At 40.7% G+C, this 20,580-nt stretch overlaps 1 protein-coding gene and 1 pseudogene across 1 annotated transcript in view; one reads left to right on the top strand and one right to left on the bottom strand.

The window, feature by feature from the left end:
* LOC124776176 overlaps positions 1-16,047 on the bottom strand; it is a 54,607-nt pseudogene extending 38,560 nt beyond the window's left edge.
* A 734-nt stretch (positions 16,048-16,781) lies between these two features.
* The window catches only part of LOC124776175 (GTP 3',8-cyclase-like), a 45,957-nt gene continuing 42,158 nt past the window's right edge, over positions 16,782-20,580 (top strand). The window contains exons 1-3 of the mRNA XM_047251011.1: positions 16,782-16,910; positions 18,092-18,312; positions 18,521-18,536. Of these exons, the coding sequence (XP_047106967.1) occupies positions 16,782-16,910; positions 18,092-18,312; positions 18,521-18,536 (366 nt within the window). The remainder of the gene's footprint in view (positions 16,911-18,091; positions 18,313-18,520; positions 18,537-20,580) is intronic.

Here is a 20,580-nt window from a genome sequence, read left to right as displayed (position 1 = left end):
AATAGGAGACAAGAAAGAACCACTGAAAGTTATAGGCCAGGGCAAAGCAAAATACACTGGACACTTAACTGGAGACAATAATCTTTTAAAAAACATTTCTGAAGGCAAGATCGTAGGTAAGAAAACAAGGGGATGACTGAGAACATCCTACTTAAACAATATGATCAATGAATGGGATTTTCTTCACACATGGAGATGAAGACAACTGCTGAAGAGAGAAAGCTGTGGCTGCAGAGACAAGGTTTAACCTTTTGGAAGAGTAAGGACAAACTAATACAAAATATGAGTCTGCATGGTAGCTACATATGGAATAAATGACAACTTCTTGTGTGCAGTCATCAAGTCACTTACTCCAGTAGGTGTCTTATCTACCGTAGCAGCAGCACGGTTCCGGACTGAAGTGCCTAGAACCGCTTGGCCACAGTGGTCAGCTTTTATTCTGCAAAGAAATTTTTGATAATAAGATGAACTGATGCTGGTACTTGCTACTGAAACCAGTAGTACTTAGACACAACAAAAGTGTGACTACAGAATTAAGAATAATTTTTCCAAACAATCGAGTATTTTTTCAAAACAACACCACAATAGAGGAAACTTATTTTAAACTAAAGACACAAAAGAAAAAAAGAGAAACTGTAAAGATCTTGAGTCTCATAAGACTCTCTTGGGAGGAAAATATAAGATATTTAATTGGTAAACTTACAAGGCATACTTTTTTATGTTGTATAAACTATGAAACTGTTAGCATCGTCAGCTAAAATTTACTTCTTCTGTCTTAATATACCTTCCTTCACTTACAGCTGCAGTGTGGAGACAGGGGTGAGGGTGGGAGCGGTGATGGGGGCGAGGGTGAGGGCGTACTGCTTTAAAATGGTGATTCTTGTATTGATATTCTTAACAACAGATTTATATCTTTTGCTTATGAAAGTCTGCATGCGATGACAGCTGCACTAGTAATACCTTCACAGGGTCGTATTCAAGTTGCAAGGCTAGATCTATGCCAGCCATGACACGCTCCCAGCCTTTCCTCCTCGTGATTTGGTTGTAGCGTTGGGACTGCAGGGTGTCTAAGCTGATGTTCAGACCGTCAAGCCCTGCCCTCTGCAAGGCAACCAGCTGTCTTGTCAACATGAGGCCATCGGTTGTCATTAAGACACTTTCGAGATCTTTTATTTTCTTCAAGGCACCTGTGAAACAGCAAATTATTCTAAAGAAACTGAAACAAATAATTTGTAACATTGCTGCTGCATATGAAACAAACCTCCAGTTGATAAATTGAAAATACAAATTCCTTAAAAGTTAACTGTACATTTGCCCTAATACAAAGAGATAAGAAGGGTTAATAAACTGAATTGAAGAATGCAAGTTAAGATAGCAATGAAAAAATAATTAGAGGCATGAGATCACCTACTGCAACAGGGAAATGGGAATCAATATGAACCATTACCCAGCTACTGTCAACTGATTCCATGTCTCCATGCACACTGTATAAACCACTGTGGGTTGTACGACAAAGTACATTGTTGTACCACACATTATGGTTTTTCCCCATTCAATGCTCATCTGGAGTGTGGGAAGAATGATTCTTTAAATGGTTCTGTGCATGCTGTAATTAATCTTGCCTTCATGGTCCCTATAGGAGTGATACATATGCGGTTATTGTATAATCCCTAAATACCTCACTTAATACAGGTTCCTGAAATTTCATAAGTTGGGTTTTGTCATATATTTGGCGTCTATCTTCACTTGTCTGGCATTTCCAATTTGTAGTAGCTTCTTGATGCTCTCCCATGCATCAAATAAATCTATGATCGATCATGCTACACTACTTAGTATACATTCAATGTCTGCCATTAGCCTTATTTGTTATGGGTCATACTTAAGCAATATTCTAGAATGGGCCACACAAGTATTTTGTAAGCAATGTCCTCTATAGACTGATTACATTTTCCAGTATCTTACCAATGAATTGAAGTCTGCATTCTGCTTTGCCTACAAGTGAGTCTATGTCACCATTTCATTTCATCCAGATATTTGTATGAGTTGACCAATTAAAACTGTGATTATTTGATAATGTAGTCATACAATACTGTCTTTTATTTGTTTTGTGATGTGCTCCAATTTACATTTCTGAAAACTTAAACTCAGTTGCCTATCTTTGGACCAATTTGAAATGTTATGATCTGACTCAAATTTGTGCAGATTTTTTTCAGGCAATAATTCATTATAGACAACTCTATCATCCACGAAAAGTATGAGGCTCCTTATAATATCGTCTTCCAGAACATTAAGGTACAACATCAATGTAATGGTATAAATTACTATAAATGTATAAATAAGTTTATAAGTGTGTAAAATACATTGAACTATTTGTTACAACAAAACATTGTACTAGTATACTCAGCGAGATGTTAAATCAGCAGATAGCTACATTTTATGTTCAACATTTTGTGTACAGCATATATGCTGGAAAGGATTTATACCCAAATTAAATAAATCTGAAGAAATGGTAGGGTGTCTCTGGAAAAAAAATCCATAAAAACTCATACAGTCCAATTTGCTATTATGTCACTGTTACTGAAATATAATACCAAGTAACTGAATTTGATGAACATTCTCAGAGTGCAATATGCCTCAGAGTGAATGCACAGTAATGTCAACATTATTTTTCAAGGCTATGTTTGTGAAAATGGATGAAAGCAAACCACACATTTTGTTCTCAATCTGCGGAAGCATTATGCACTGTGAAACACTGTACTGCTGTTCTACATAAAAGCTGTCTCATTGCCAACATCTTTCCCCTGCTGGCTGTTCTACACTTCTCATCACTGATTCAACAAGTTGTAAGATATTTTATGCTGTATGACACCACAGTCCAATCTGGTTAGGATAGCATAAAAATAATATATGAATTTCAGTATTGAAACTGGAACAGCAGAACAGCTCTCATCACACTGGATATCAAATCGAGGTTGGATTACAGCCATGGGTACATCATTTCATGCTACTCAACTGTATGTCATATGTCAGAGTTCATCAACCGTAGTGGCTGGCGACTGGTGGCATAGCCATCTCTTGTCAGTTGCACCGCTGTCAGTTCACCTCTCTCTAGAGCTGCATTAAGGGCTAGACAGTCTGTGCTGCTCCAGATGCCATCACATTGTCTGTGTGGATACTTGTCTCACTGTATACAAGACCACTTCCTACCTAAATGTACACAACTTCACTGCAGGATCACGTACGCATGAGTGAACACTTGTCTGCCCTCTCAGGTGCTAGTTGGGTGGCACTACTGAGGCCCTGCAAGGCATTTAGCATGGCCCTCCTGAACCTACCAATTCTATGTTCGCACAAAATGAGATTCTGAGCAATGCAAGCAGCAATATAGTGAAACAATAAACCAGAGCCTCAGCAGACCATGAGCCTGCCACTGCCAAATCTGGAATGCTGATAAACATTTCTCCTTCTTCCATTATGCTTAACACGGACTTCGTGTAAACAACCAACACTGAAATAGAATTTCTGAATGAGAAACCTGCTCCATAAGCTTTTTCTTGCATACAGAATATGCATGGGAGTGCTGAAAAGTAATGCCTCTGAATTTTTTATTCTGTTCTCAATATCGGTCGAGGTATGACACGTCACGCATATTACTTGGTCAACTTTCCCACTTCACTGACTCGTGGCACACCCCCCTCCTGCAAACAGATGGAGTCGCAATAGGCAGCCCACTCTGACCAGAGATTGTGAATATGTTTACGGTGCACTTCGAGGAAGAGGCGCTGATGTCATCCAAATGGAAATCCATCTTGTTCTTCTTCTTCTGTTATGTGGATAACACACTTGTCATCTGGCCTCATGGAAGAGACAAACTTCTTGACTTCTTTGTACATCTGAACTCCACACGCCACAAAATCAAATTCACTATGGAGACCAAAGAAGAAGGAAGACTACCATTCCTGCACATCATAGTCAGGAGAATAATGGACAGCACCCTGTGCCACAGCGTGTATCTGACTCTATAAAACACATAAACTCAGTTCTCCCTATGGCACTGTGAATAATTTCAATAACAAAAAGTGAGATGAATGTTTCAGCGTACATTTAATTTCCACTTTGGCTTTGCATTCAAGATCAGTCTTACCTGAGAGTGCAACATTACATCTTTGGTTAATTTAATTATATGTTCATTAGATTTTGGTTATAAGGCACGTTTTGCTGCCTAATGTTTCATCTCCAAGTACTGGAAACAATCCATGGAGGAAGAGGAGTATGTAAGACATTGGTGGACCAGGTTGGAAGAATCTGTGAATTTCAATACTCTGTAGAAGACCTCAATCATTTGAAAATAACTTTCAGACCTTGTGGCTATTCTAACAGATATACATAAGGCACTACATTCTAAAATATTTGCATCTTTCACTGAAAAACAAGCAACTAGAGGAAAAGTTCTCTTGCCATTTGTAAAAACAGTCGCAGATCGCAACCTCCGAGTGCTATGAAGAGAAAGTATTGACGCAGTGCTTAAACCAAACTGAAGACCACAACAGCAGCCATACTCAAGTAAATTGCTATGCAGTAGTTTCAGTGAATTTGACAATGATGTGGCTGCTTTCATGGTGGCCCAGTCATATTGTGGGGTAGGGAATGCCAGTGACAGGGCTGGAATTGTAGGTGACAGATGGATTTTTGGCAAAGCCTTGTGTCAATACCTCCTTAATTATTGAGCTGAAAAACTGTAAAAAACATTCATACAGCAAAATCACACAAAAAATTTCCTATTTCTGCAGGTATTGTGCCTTCTGTTTCTTTTTCATTACAAAAACATATTGATTCAAGTTTATAAAGTCACAACTATGTCACTGTGATTTGTGTAACACACATTCTGGAACATGTTCCAGGAATGTCATGAAACAGACAGCTTTAAATACTTACTCTAGCTCATCTTTCAAGACTTGCATGCCAACAACAACACCATCTATCCAATCTGTTTTTATTTCACTTTCATGTAAAGATTTCTCCACAAAGGATATCATCTGCCATGTAGGCAGTGCAAGAGGAAATTCCACACTCACATTTGGGTAATCAAGTGGATTCTGTGTCTTGTCAGAACCAAGTACAATCAACCCAATTTCATCTTTACCACTGGTAAATATCTGGAAACATATTAAATGGTAAAAATAAGTTTTGTTTATAACAAGTTGTATACCAATAAAAACATCACACACAGATACTCTTTATAAAATTATTTAATTGGATAGATAAAAAATCTACTCACCAAGCAGTGGCAGAACACACACATAAAAGACTGTTGTGATAGGCAAGCGTTTGGAGCCAGTGACTCCTTCTTCAGGCTGAAGGGTTGCAGGGGAAGCAAGAAGGGTGAAGGAAAAGGACTGGAGAGGTCTAAGAAAAGGGGTAGATTTTGAGAAAGTTACCCACAACCGTGGGTCATGGGTGACTTACCGTACAGGATGAGAAGGAAAGACTAATTGTTGGGGACTGCATCGGGCAAGATTCGGAAACCTGAGAGCTTAAAGGTGGAAGACAGGGTAATATGCAAGACAGAGATTACTACTAAAACTGTACATGAGTTAATAAGAGTGAGAAGCTAAGTGTATTGTATGCAACAGCTGTGGGAGGGGGCAGTGAAAATAGACGGAAAAGACAATGAAAGATGTAGAAAGCTAAAACAGAGTGAAGCAAAGAGTAATTACAGTGAAGAAAAGCTGAGACAGGAGAAATTAACGTAAATTAAGGCAAGGTGGGTGGTGAGAACCAAGGACACGTTGTAGTGCTAGTTTTCACCTGCGGAGTTCTGAGAAACTGGTGTCTGGCGGAAGAATCCAGGTGGCATGTGTGGTGAAACAAGTGCCGAGGTCACGTATGTCATGTTGTAGAGCATGCTCTGCAACAGGATATTGCGAGTTTCCAGTATATACACTATGCCTGTGCCCATTTATCCTAACTGATAATTTGGTGGTAGTCATGCAGATGTAGAAAGCTGAACAGTGTTTACATAATAGCTGGTATATGACATGAGTCGTTTCTATTTTTCGCCTGATCCGCAGTTCTGGGTGACTTGCCCAAAATCTACACCTTTTCCTGGAACTCTCCAGGCCTTTTCCTTTACCCTTCTTCCTTCCCCTTCAACGCTTCTGTCTGGAGGAGCCACAGGCTCTGAAAGCTTGCCAATCACAACAGTCTTTTATGTGTATGTTCTGCTGCCGCTTGGTGAGCAGATTTTTTATCTATTCAATTAAATAATTTTATCAATAATTTATTGTTTATGTTGTTATAGTTACTCTTTATAACCTACTTAAAATACATCACGTACCCTCCTCTCCACAATTCTTCGAACACATAGTTTGCGTTTTGTAAAAAATCACTGCATTTCTGTATAACATACTTGGAGTCAAAGTGTCCAACATCTATTACAATTATAAACAGAAGAAAGAAAGTCATTGTATTTATTGGCAGTATTACGCAATCAAATATTTTTTAAAGAGTTCCAGTGGTATAAATTTACAATATCTTACAAATAAATATATACGTTTATTCTTTAAATCAATTCTTAGCAATAACATAATAGTATAAATTGCAGAATCAATATAGCCAATTTTAATGTAATGACTGCAATACAAATACAAAATAACAGCGGTAAGTTATAACAAATGAGAGAGAGAGAGAGAGAGAGAGAGAGAGAGAGAGAGGCATTTAGACAATGTTTCATTACAGTGTGAAACTTATTAGAATTAAAATGAAGCCATAGTGAATTATTACAATCCAAAAATAATAATTATTGTGTTCTTTCACCCCAAAATAATACTTTCATTAGGTAATATATACTTTTAATTTCAGAAATTTTTACAACAGCTCTAGACTTCACTGCCTCGATGAATTTATTACATGTGTCAATGAATGAGGGTTGATAACACTGCTTTAGTCATTCAATTGTTCGTCATGTGATGTTCGCAATGTTCTTAATAACTTCTTATGTAAAGTTCCATCATCAAAAAGATAATCTACGTAAGTTTTAAAAGTCGCGAATCTTTAAACAACAACTTGAAAATGGGTATATCAGTATTTTGTATACTTTCTAGCATTGCTAGATTTACTTTTAAATTTTAAAGTATATGGGCAGATTGAGCGACTTTCCATCCAGAAAATTTGCTGTTGGCAAGGCCTCACTACAAAGATAAATGGTCTTTCCGGAGTCAAATGCAAAAAAAATTCATAAATACCAGCATTGTAAGTGATACAAACAGGTATTAAGCAACGGGCATAAATATCGTTCTGCTTGACGAGAAAAAAAAGTAGGTAGATGAAAGAGTAAATTGGGTGCAAGGATTGAACATAAACTCACCCAAATTGCAAAGGTTTAAAAAAAACAAAAAAAAAAAGAAACAAGAGGGTCACTGCTCAAGAATTGAGAACTGCCCCCCCCCCCCCCTTTCTTTTACAGGCTTGCTTTCACTTTTCAGATGAGACCATGTCCCGCATATGTGAAGAAAATAGTCAATATGTAAAGAGAATTACAGATAAAGAGTTTTCTAGAATGAGATTTTCACTCTGCAGCTTAGTGTGCACTGATATGAAACTTCCTGGCAGATTAAAACTGTGTGCTGGACCAAGACTCAAACTTGGTGATCGTAACCCCAGACCTGTGTTGCCGTTCTGGGAGGTAGATCTCGTATCTGGAATGAGGAGATGACAGTTAGGGTACTATGGGCGAGCAGCTGCCATCAATTTTTGATGGTGCAGAACCCACAATAGTGGAACTGCTGCCTAGTCCAAAGGCACCTGTTACCAGTCTTACCCCACAATAGTGTATCGAATCCAGACGTAATGTCGAAGCTGATAAAAAGTCATATGAGAGATTCCTGTAATCTAGGTGTGACTGCACCAATGCTGCATACAGCCATATCAAAGTAGAGTGGACCACACCACGGTCGGTGTCGCTGAGGCATAGAAGAGCATTCAGGTGCGACCTACATGTCTGCTTTAGTTGACAAAGATGGGGAAGCCATGTCAACTAGGCATCAAAGACCGGTCCTAAAAAACACAAAGACAGAAATGCATAACGTAGGTCATGGCAGCCAAAAAATGGATGCTATGAGTGAAAGCCCAGGATTGTGCTTGGTGTATTGCTCCCTGCATTCTGCCTCCAGCAATAGCCGTCGCGGACGAACAAAAAAGATGGGGACACCATATGTCATGCAGCTGCCGCAAGATCATTGATAGCCACAAAAAGGAGAGCGACACTCAAAACAGAACCTTGTGCAAGCCCATTCTCCTGCAGGGGGGGATGCTACAGGAGGCACCAACCTGTACCCAAAAAGTGTGACATGGAAGAAAGTTCTGGATATAAATCAGGAGTGGGCCATGGAGGCCCCACTCCTTTAAGGTGGCAAGGACGTTATGGCACCATGTGGTATCATAAGATATATACGCAGATCAATGAAAACTGCAACAAGGAACTGATGCTGAGCAAAAGCTGTTCAGATAGCACACTTCAAGTGGACTAAATTATCTTCAGTAGAGCGCCCTTGGCGAAAAGCACCCTGGATCGAAGCCAAAGATCCGGGGATTCAAGGACACAATACAGCCTTCGACTAACCATATGTTCAAGTAACTTGCAGGACACTGAGTAAACAATCTGGACGACAGCTGTCCGTTTGAAGAGGCAATTTATCTGATTTCAAAATTGGAATAATGGCATTTTCTCGCTACTGGGAAGAGAATTCTGCATTGCACCAGGGATGGTTAAAGAAAGGCCAGGTACATTGACAGAAAAATTTGCAACACCAAAAAATAATTAATGTAGAGTAATGAAATACCAGGAATATATTTGTTGAGACAACGTATGTAAAGTGATTAATGTTGCAAGATCAGAGATCAATGTGAGTGTGAGATAAGCCACTGCAAATGTAAATGTAAATGCTGGTACGCTGTTGTACACGTCTCATGTGTCAGTTTGTGGGATGGAGTTCCATGCCTGTTGCACTTGGTTGGCCAATATAAGGACAGTTAATGATGTTTGTGGATGGGTTGAAGCTGTCATCAGATGATGTCCAATATGTGCTCGATTGGAGGTAGAGCTGGTTATCGAGCAAGCCAAGGCAATATGTTGACACACTATAGCATGTTGGCTTACAACAGCAGTATGTGAGCAAGTGTTATCCTGTAGGAAAACACCTCCTGGAATGCTGTTTGTGAATGGCAGCACAACAGGTCAAATAACCAGACGGACATACAAATTTGCAGTCAGCGTTCGTGGGATTCAGACAGACAGTTTTGTCAGTGGAAAAGCGAAAGCCATTGTCGATGCTCCAGGAGTAAGACAATCAAGACATTGCTGAAGATGCCACTAAGTGAGACAGGTTCATAGAGAACTGCAATAGATGGCAAAATCGTCAAAAAAAGGTAGCCGGAGATGCCCAGTGGGAGACAGGCCATTATAGGGTTAATGGCGACAGCAAAGAGAATGACACTCAGAATGGAACCCTGAGACACACCATTTTCCTGGATAAAGGTGTCCGACAAGGCAGACCCTCCATGCACCTCGAAAACTCGGTCTTTTAAAAATGTCTGAAGGAAACAGGGTAGGTGGCCATGGAAGCCCCACATTTGAAGAGTATGGAGGGTACTAGCTCTCTAGCAGGTGTCATAGGCCTTCTCCAAATCGAAAAACACGGCAACAGTCTGGGATTTCTGCAGAAAACCATTCTTGACATGGGTGGGCAAAATAATGGGACAGTCAACTGCAGAATGCCGTGTTGAAAGCCACACTGTGCATCCATCAAAAATTGTGAGACTCGAGCCACCATATCATCCGGGCATGAATCATATGTCCCATCACCTTGCGAACACACTGGTAAGAGAGATGGAGTGGTAGCTAGAAGGGAGAGTGCGTGTGTGTGTGTGTGTGTGTGTGTGTGTGTGTGTGTGTGTGTGTGTGTGTGGGTGTCAGAGAGAGAGAGAGAGAGAGAGAGAGAGAGAGAGAGAGAGAGAGAGAGAGCTAATTTCGGCAAGAGCTGGATTTCCATCAATAAACTGAGTTGAAGTCTGCTGTTGTGGTCTTCATCCAACTACTCCTTTGGTGCATCTCACCAGCCTATTCCAGCCTTTGTAAGCCTCTTCATCTCTGCATAGTATTTCAACCTAAATCCACTTAGAATGGTGAACCACCATTCAGAGAATAACTTTTTAACAACACAGTTTGACTTCTGTAAAGGCTTCTATACTGAGAATCCAACATAATATCTCACAAATTCAATTCCAGTAGAATTAAATAGTGGAAATTATCCCCTCTGTCGTCTTGCCAAAGCCTTTGACTGTTTAGATTAAAAAATTCTGTGAGGGGGAGCTAAAATAGTATGGCATTAAAAGTCTTCCCCTTGCATGGATTGAGTTGTACTTTAACTACAGAAAATGGAAGGTCACATTAACAAATGATAAGACAGGAATAAGATTAAACTCAAAAAGGGAGAACATAAAATATGGTGTGGCACAAAGTGTTTGCTGCCAAGTCCACAAAAATGATTTACTTGGGGCACTGGAGGGCTTTGGAAAAACTCTAATGTTTTGCAGTGTCACAAACTTATTGATGCAAGATCTAAACTCATCCATACCAGAAACATCCAGGAGAATAACAGAACAGGCTTGTACTGATCCACAGGTACCAGCTTAATGCCTAAAAACTTGTATTGTGCAGTTCTAAAGAAATAAAAGTGACTTACAGATACGAATATCAAAAGTAGGGATAAATGGGCAGTTAGGCTCCCGTGTTCTAAGTTCCTGGGTATGCAGATACCACTCACGTGTGAGACCAGCATGTGAGTCAGCTAACTGAGAAGCTCAGTTCCGCCCATTTTGTGCTTAGAAATCTCTTACTGTATCAAACTGGACAAAGGATTGCTAACACACTTTCACTCAGTTTACTCATATGGCATAATCTTCTGAGGTACTTCAGCTAAGCGGAAAAAAATATTTATTCTACATGTTGAAAAAGCTTCTTCAGGGACCCATGGATTCTCACACTTACATGCCTATAGAAGTTATATTCCCTAATGGTATTTGTGATTAATAACAAGAGTTAGTTTAAGATAAACTCAGCAATTCAGAACTGCAATACTAGAAGCAAAAATAATTTCCATATATAAAAACCTAAAATCAGGGTTGCCACAAGTTTCTCCAAGTGAAATTCCCTGATATTTCTCTGATTCCACAGACACGTTTTAGAATTTTTCCCCGACAAATTTTGAGGTCTCAAGGGGAGGTAAAGACATAAGTCAACAAAAGAATGTAAGGGCTTTGTATTTCTCCCCCATTTTGTTTTAGGGTGCAAAAACACCTAGGGTCATATGTGTCCATGCCAAAACTGTGAAACACAAAGATGAAGAGAGGAGTTAAAAATGATTACATGTCAACGTTTAATGACAGAAGAGAGGACAGCTACAAACAGGGATGTGGAGAAAGGTCTATGAAGTACGCAATAGGGAAATGGAGGCCCAGAACTAAAAATTAAATGGCCTTCACCATATTGCTACAACTGATAAAAAGTAAAACACGGTCGACAGCCCACGCATTGTTCACTAAAACGGCCAATAACTCAGATGGCAAACCCAAACGGGAATGTAAACGGTAAAAAAAAAAGGGCATCCCCTCAGGAAACGGCAGACAGTTAAAAGTTGGGTGCAATGTGCACAAAGTAGTAGGGGAGCACCACTTAACAAATGGTGATGACTAAAAAGGCAGTGCCCAATATGCAACCTAGTTAAAATGACCTCCTCGCCACAGGAGGACTGAGAGGTGGTTGTCCAAGCCACTGGGAGAGGCTTAATAACCCAGAGCTTATTCCTATGAATGGAGGACCAGTGGCGATGCCAAAGTGACATCACCTTCTGACAGAAAGCAACAAGAGATCATCAGAGGGAATGCAAGAATTATTGGGCTGAAGTACGAGGAATGCAGCTTTGGCAGCAGTATCAGCAACCTCTTGGACCGATATGACCTGGAACCCACATAAACATCACAGTGGCTCCATAAAAAGTGAGCAAGTGGAAGATTTCCTGGAACCGGTGCACTAAGGGATGGACAGTCTACAGTGCACAGAGGCTTTGAAGGGTGCCAAGAGAGTCTGAGCAGTGACACAGTTGAAAAGAGTATGTCACCAGATGTACTCCATGATCTGATACAGGGTGAAGAGCTCTGCTGTAAATACTGAGCAATGTGCTGGAAGTCAGTACCAAAAAATGTTGGTTGACGTTGAAGGCACACCCGACACCATGGTCAGTCCAAGAGCCACCAGTGTACACAAAGATACTATTGCAAAATTCCATGCATAGGTCATGAAACTGAAGGCAATAGACCGAGCCTGGTGCAGTGCCTTTAGAAAGTGAATGAAGGTCAAGGTGAAGATGGGCTGCCGCACAAAGCCAAGATTGTGAAGGGTTCACACCCATCGAAAAAGCTGCAGGGAGCATGAAGTGGGAGGACCAAGATAGTTTTGTATAAAGCAGGAGCCTCAGGAATTTTGTAGTGTCAATGAATGGAAGAGCAACAGGCCCAAGATGTAAAAATGGTGGGAGAAACCAGCTGTGCTGCCAGAAATTCATACAAATGTTTTTGTCAGTAGAAAAACGAAAGTCACTGTCGATGCTCCGTGAGTAAAGACGATCGAGACATTGCTGAAGACACCACTCAATGAGACAGGTTCATGGAGAGCAGCAGTAGATAGCAAAATTGTCAACAAAAAGAGAGCTGGAGATGCCCGGCAGGAGACAGGCCATTGTAGGGATAATGGCGACAGCAAAGACGACGACACTCAGGACAGAACCCTGAGGTACACCATTTTCCTGGCTAAAGGTGTCCGAGGAGGCAGACCCCATACGTACTTCGAAAACTCGTCTTTTAAAAATTCCTCAAGGAGATGGGGCAGTTGGCCCCATGTGTAGAGAGTACAAATGATACTAGTCCTCCAACAAATGTTGTAGGCTTTCTCCAAATTGAAAAACACAGCCAGTCTGGGATTTCCACAGAAAACCATTCATGACATGGGTAATCAAAGTGGGTGATAGCCAGAAGGAAGTTGTTTGTCCTTACCGGGCTTAGGTGTGGGTATGACAGTGGAAAACATGCCCTCTGCCCAGGTCCGGTTGTACGTATTAAGCAAAAAGTGCTTGCCCACAAGAGAAATGTGCTGCAACATTTGAAAGTTAACAGTGTCTGGTCCAGGGCAGAGGATTGAGATGAAGTGAGAGCGTGACCTAGCTTCCTCATAGTGAAGGCAGCACAGTAACACTCACGATTCTGAGAAATCCAGCTCTTGCCGAAATTAGCTCTCTCTCTCTCTCTCTCTCTCTCTCTCTCTCTCTCTCTCTCTCTGACACCCACACACACACACACACACACACACAAAAACACACACACACACGCACACACACACACACACACACACACACACACTTCCTTCTAGCTACCACTCCATCTCTCTTACCAGTGTGTTCGTAAGGTGATGGGACATATGATTCATGCCCAGATGATATGGTGGCTCGAGTCTCACAATTTTTGATGGATGCACAGTGTGGCTTTCAACACGGCATTCTGCAGTTGACCGTCTCATTATTTTGCCCACCCATGTCAAGAATGGTTTTCTGCAGAAATCCCAGACTGTTGCCGTGTTTTTCGATTTGGAGAAGGCCTATGACACCTGCTAGAGAGCTAGTACCCTCCATACTCTTCACATGTGGGGCTTCCGTGGCCACCTACCCTGTTTCCTTCAGACATTTTTAAAAGACCGAGTTTTCGAGGTGCATGAAGGGTCTGCCTTGTCGGACACCTTTATCCAGGAAAATGGTGTGTCTCAGGGTTCCATTCTGAGTGTCATTCTCTTTGCTATCGCCATTAACCCTATAATGGCCTGTCTCCCACTGGGCATCTCCGGCTCCCTTTTTTTGACGATTTTGCCTTCTATTGCAGTTCTCTATGAACCTGTCTCACTTAGTGGCATCTTCAGCAATGTGTTGATGGTCTTTACTCCTGGAGCACCGACAATGGCTTTCGCTTTTCCACTGACAAAACTGTCTGTCTGAATCCCACGAACGCTGACTGCAAATTTGTATGTCTGTCTGGTTATTTGACCTGTTGTGCTGCCATTCACAAACAGCATTCCAGGAGGTGTTTTCCTACGGGATAACACTTGCTCACATACTGCTGTTGTAAGCCAACATGCTATAGTGTGTCAACATATTGCCTTGGCTTGCTCGATAACCAGCTCTACCTCCAATCGAGCACATATTGGACATCATCTGATGACAGCTTCAACCCATCCACAAACATCATTAACTGTCCTTATATTGGCCAACCAAGTGCAACAGGCATGGAACTCCATCCCACAAACTGACACATGACACGTGTACAACAGCGTACCAGCATTTACATTTACATTTGCAGTGGCTTATCTCACACTCACATTGATCTCTGATCTTGCAACATTAATCACTTTACATACGTTGTCTCAACAAATATATTCCTGGTATTTCATTACTCTACATTAATTATTTTTTGGTGTTGCAAATTTTTCTGTCAATGTACCTGGCCTTTCTTTAACCATCCCTGGTGCAATGCAGAATTGTCTTCCCAGTAGCGAGAAAATGCCGTTATTCCAATTTTGAAATCAGATAAATTGCCTCTTCAAATGGACAGCTGTCGTCCAGATTGTTTACTCAGTGTCCTGCAAGTTACTTGAACATATGGTTAGTCGAAGGCTGTATTGTGTCCTTGAATCCCCGGATCTTTGGCTTCGATCCAGGGTGCTTTTCGCCAAGGGCGCTCTACTGAAGATAATTTAGTCCACTCGAAGTGTGCTATCTGAACAGCTTTTGCTCAACATCAGTTCCTTGTTGCAGTTTTCATTGATCTGCGTATATATCTTATGATACCACATGGTGCCATAACGTCCTTGCCACCTTAAAGGAGTGGGGCCTCCATGGCCCACTCCTGATTTTTATCCAGAACTTTCTTCCATGTCACACTTTTTGGGTACAGGTTGGTGCCTCCTGTAGCATCCCCCCCTGCAGGAGAATGGGCTTGCACAAGGTTCTGTTTTGAGTGTCGCTCTCCTTTTTGTGGCTATCAGTGATCTGGCGGCAGCTGCATGACATATGGTGTCCCCATCTTTTTTGTTCGTCCGCGACGGCTATTGCTGGAGGCAGAATGCAGGGAGCAATGCACCAAGCACAATCCTGGGCTTCCACTCATAGTATCCATTTTTTGGCTGCCATGACCTACGTTATGCATTTCTGTCATTGTGTTTTTTAGGACCGGTCTTTGATGCCTAGTTGACATGGCTTCCCCGTCTTTGTCAACTAAAGCAGACATGTAGGTCGCACCTGAATGCTCTTCTATGCCTCAGCGACACCGACCGCGGTGTGGTCCACTCTACTTTGATATGGCTGTATGCAGCATGGGTGCAGTCACACCTAGATTACAGGAATCTCTCATATGACTTTTTATCAGCTTCGACATTACGTCTGGATTCGATACACTATTGTGGGGTAAGACTGGTAACAGGTGCCTTTGGACTAGGCAGCAGTTCCACTACTGTGGGTTCTGCACCATCAAAAATTGATGGCAGCTGCTCGCCCATAGTACCCTAACTGTCATCTCCTCATTCCAGATACGAGATCTACCTCCCAGAACGGCAACACAGGTCTGGGGTTACGATCACCAAGTTTGAGTCTTGGTCCAGCACACAGTTTTAATCTGCCAGGAAGTTTCATATCAGTGCACACTAAGCTGCAGAGTGAAAATCTCATTCTAGAAAACTTTTTATCTGTAATTCTCTTTACATATTGACTATTTTCTTCACATATGGGGGACATGATCTCAACTGAAAAGTGAACACCCAATTTACTCTTTCATCTACCTAGTTTTCTTCTCGTCAAGCAGAACGATATTTATGCCCGTTGCTTAATACCTGTTTGTATCACTTACAATGCTGGTATTTATGTATTTTTTATCATTTGACTCTGGAAAGACCATTTTTCTTCGTAGTGATGTCTTGCCAACAGCAAATTTTCAGGATGGAAAGTCGCTCAATCTGCTCATATACTTTAAAATTTAAAAGTAAATCTAGCAATGCTAGAATCTACAAAATACTGATATACCCATTTTCAAGTTGTTGTTTAAAGATTTGTGAGTTTTAAAACTTACGTAGATTATCTTTTTGATGATAGAACTTTACATAATAAGTTATTAAGAACATTGCGAATATCACATGACGAACAATTGAATGACTGAAGCAGTGCTATCAAACTTGATTCATTGACACATGTAATAAATTCGTCGAAGCAGTGAAGTTCAGAGCTGTTGTAAAAATTTCTGAAATTAAAAGTATATATTACCTAATGAAAGTATTATTTTGGGGTGAAAGAACACAATAATTATTATTTTTGGAATGTAATAATTCACTATGGCTTCATTTTAATTCTAATAAGTTTCACACTGTAATGAAACATTGTCTAAATGCCTCTCTCTCTCTCTCTCTCTCTCTCTCTCTCTCTCTCATTTGTTATAACTTACCGCTGTTATTTTGTATTTGTATTGCAGTCATTACATTAAAATTGGCTATATTGATTCTGCAATTTATACTATTATGTTATTGCTAAGAACTGATTTAAAGAATAAACGTATATATTTATTTGTAAGATATTGTAAATTTATACCACTGGAACTCTTTCAAAATATTTGATTGCGTAATACTGCCAATAAATACAATGACTTTCTTTCTTCTGTTTATAATTGTAATAGATGTTGGACACTTTGACTCCAAGTATGTTATACAGAAATGCAGTGATTTTTTACAAAAGGCAAAACTATGTGTTCGAAGAATTGTGGAGAGGAGGGTACGTGATGTATTTTAAGTAGGTTATAAAGAGTAACTATAACAACATAAACAATAAATTATTGATAAAATTATTTAATTGAATAGATAAAAAATCTGCTCACCAAGCGGCAGCAGAACATACACATAAAAGACTGTTGTGATTGGCAAGCTTTCGGAGCCTGTGGCTCCTCCAGACAGAAGCGTTGAAGGGGAAGGAAGAAGGGTAAAGGAAAAGGCCTGGAGAGTTCCAGGAAAAGGTGTAGATTTTGGGAAAGTCACCCAGAACTGCGGATCAGGCGAAAAATAGAAACGACACATGTCATATACCAGCTATTATGTAAACACTGTTCAGCTTTCTACATCTGCATGACTACCGCCAAATTATCAGTTAGGATAAATGGGCACAGGCATAGTGTATATACTGGAAACTCGCAATATCCTGTTGCAGAGCATGCTCTACAACATGGCATACATGACCTCGGCACTTGTCTCACCACACATGCCACCTGGATTCTTCCGCCAGACACCAGTTTCTCAGAACTCTGCAGGTGGGAACTAGCACTACAACGTGTCCATGGTTCTCACCACCCACCTTGCCTTAATTTCCGTTAATTTCTCCTGTCTCAGCTTTTCTTCACTGTAATTACTCTTTGCTTCACTCCGTTTTAGCTTTCTACATCTTTCATTGTCTTTTCCATCTATTTTCACTGCCCCCTCCCACAGCTGTTGCATACAATACACTTAGCTTCTCACTCTTATTAACTCATGTACAGTTTTAGTAGTAATCTCTGTCTTGTATATTACCCTGTCTTCCACCTTTAAGCTCTCAGGTTTCCGAATCTTGCCCGATGCAGTCCCCAACAATTAGTCTTTCCTTCTCATCCTGTACGGTAAGTCACCCATGACCCACGGTTGTGGGTAACTTTTTCAAAATCTACCCCTTTTCTTAGACCTCTCCAGTCCTTTTCCTTCACCCTTCTTGCTTCCCCTGCAACCCTTCAGCCTGAAGAAGGAGTCACTGGCTCCAAACACTTGCCTATCACAACAGTCTTTTATGTGTGTGTTCTGCCACTGCTTGGTGAGTAGATTTTTTATCTATCCAATTAAATAATTTTATAAAGAGTATCTGTGTGTGATGTTTTTATTGGTATACAACTTGTTATAAACAAAACTTATTTTTACCATTTAATATGTTTCCAGATATTTACCAGTGGTAAAGATGAAATTGGGTTGATTGTACTTGGTTCTGACAAGACACAGAATCCACTTGATTACCCAAATGTGAGTGTGGAATTTCCTCTTGCACTGCCTACATGGCAGATGATATCCTTTGTGGAGAAATCTTTACATGAAAGTGAAATAAAAACAGATTGGGTAGATGGTGTTGTTGTTAGCATGCAAGTCTTGAAAGATGAGCTAGAGTAAGTATTTAAAACTGCCTGTTTCATGACATTCCTGGAACATGTTCCAGAATGTGTGTTACACAAATCACAGTGACATAGTTGTGACTTTATAAACTTGAATCAATATGTTTTTGTAATGAAAAAGAAACAGAAGGCACAATACCCGCAGAAATAGGAAATTTTTTTGTGTGATTTTGCTGTATGAATGTTTTTTACAGTTTTTCAGCTCAATAATTAAGGAGGTATTGACACAAGGCTTTGCCAAAAATCCATCTGTCACCTACAATTCCAGCCCTGTCACTGGCATTCCCTACCCCACAATATGACTGGGCCACCATGAAAGCAGCCACATCATTGTCAAATTCACTGAAACTACTGCATAGCAATTTACTTGAGTATGGCTGCTGTTGTGGTCTTCAGTTTGGTTTAAGCACTGCGTCAATACCTTCTCTTCATAGCACTTGGAGGTCGCGATCTGCAACTGTTTTTACAAATGGCAAGAGAACTTTTCCTCTAGTTGCTTGTTTTTCAGTGAAAGATGCAAATATTTTAGAATGTAGTGCCTTATGTACATCTGTTAGAATAGCCACAAGGTCTGAAAGTTATTTTCAAATGATTGAGGTCTTCTACAGAGTATTGAAGTTCACAGATTCTTCCAACCTGGTCCACCAATGTCTTACATACTCCTCTTCCTCCATGGATTGTTTCCAGTACTTGGAATGAAACATTAGGCAGCAAAACATGCCTTATAACCAAAATCTAATGAACATATAATTAAATTAACCAAAGATGTAATGTTGCACTCTCAGGTAAGACTGATCTTGAATGCAAAGCCAAAGTGGAAATTAAATGTACGCTGCAACATTCATCTCACTTTTTGTTATTGAAATTATTCACAGTGCCATAGGGAGAACTGAGTTTATGTGTTTTATAGAGTCAGATACACGCTGTGGCACAGGGTGCTGTCCATTATTCTCCTGACTATGATGTGCAGGAATGGTAGTCTTCCTTCTTCTTTGGTCTCCATAGTGAATTTGATTTTGTGGCGTGTGGAGTTCAGATGTACAAAGAAGTCAAGAAGTTTGTCTCTTCCATGAGGCCAGATGACAAGTGTGTTATCCACATAACAGAAGAAGAAGAACAAGATGGATTTCCATTTGGATGACATCAGCGCCTCTTCCTCGAAGTGCACCGTAAACATATTCACAATCTCTGGTCAGAGTGGGCTGCCTATTGTGACTCCATCTGTTTGCGGGAGGGGGATGTGCCACGAGTCAGTGAAGTGGGAAAGTTGACCAAGTAGTATGCGTGACGTGTCATACCTCGACCGATATTGAGAACAGAATAAAAAATTCAGAGGCATTACTTTTCAGCACTCCCATGCATATTCTGTATGCAAGAAAAGCTTATGGAGCAGGTTTCTCATTCAGAAATTCTATTTCAGTGTTGGTTGTTTACACGAAGACCGTGTTAAGCATAATGGAAGAAGGAGAAATGTTTATAACCATTCCAGATTTGGCAGTGGCAGGCTCATGGTCTGCTGAGACTCAGGTTTATTGTTTCACTATATTGCTGCTTGCATTGCTCAGAATCTCATTTTGTGCGAACATAAAATTGGTAGGTTCAGGAGGGCCATGCTAAATGCCTTGCAGGGCCTCAGTAGTGCCACCCAACTAGCACCTGAGAGGGCAGACAAGTGTTCGCTCATGCATACGTGATCCTGCAGTGAAGTTGTGTACATTTAGTCAGGAAGTGGGCTTGTATACAGTGAGACAAGTATCCACACAGACAATGTGATGGCATCTGGAGCAGCACAGACTGTCAAGCCCTTAATGCAGCTCTAGAGAGAGGTGAACTGACAGCGGTGCAACTGACAACAATGCCAGACACAGGAATGGCACTGTGTCATCGTATCAGATGAGTCTCAGTTCTGCAACATCGTCACAATTGATGTACTCGTGTGTGGAGGCTCTGATGCCAACAGACCTGGCCAGATTGTACCTGTCATTCTCATGCGGGTTCAGCATGTGATGTTATGGTATGGGGTGCAACTGGATACATGTCACAACCTCTGGTTCACATAGCCAGTAATTTGGACAGCAGCCATTGCATTTGTGTTTTGTTAAGGCCTATCGCTGTGCCCTATTCTCAAGGGCTCCGTGATGTTATCTTTTAACAAGATAATGCAAGACTACAAATCACCTGAGCTGTACTGAGCTACCTCGATACAGAGAGTGTTCCACTATTGCCGTATCCAGCATTTTCCTCAAATCTGTCACCTGTGGA

Source organism: Schistocerca piceifrons, chromosome 2, assembly GCF_021461385.2.
Source record: "Schistocerca piceifrons isolate TAMUIC-IGC-003096 chromosome 2, iqSchPice1.1, whole genome shotgun sequence".
NCBI lineage: Eukaryota > Metazoa > Arthropoda > Insecta > Orthoptera > Acrididae > Schistocerca > Schistocerca piceifrons.
Note: the sequence above shows the minus strand (reverse complement) of the source record. Positions and strands in the feature narration are given on the sequence as shown.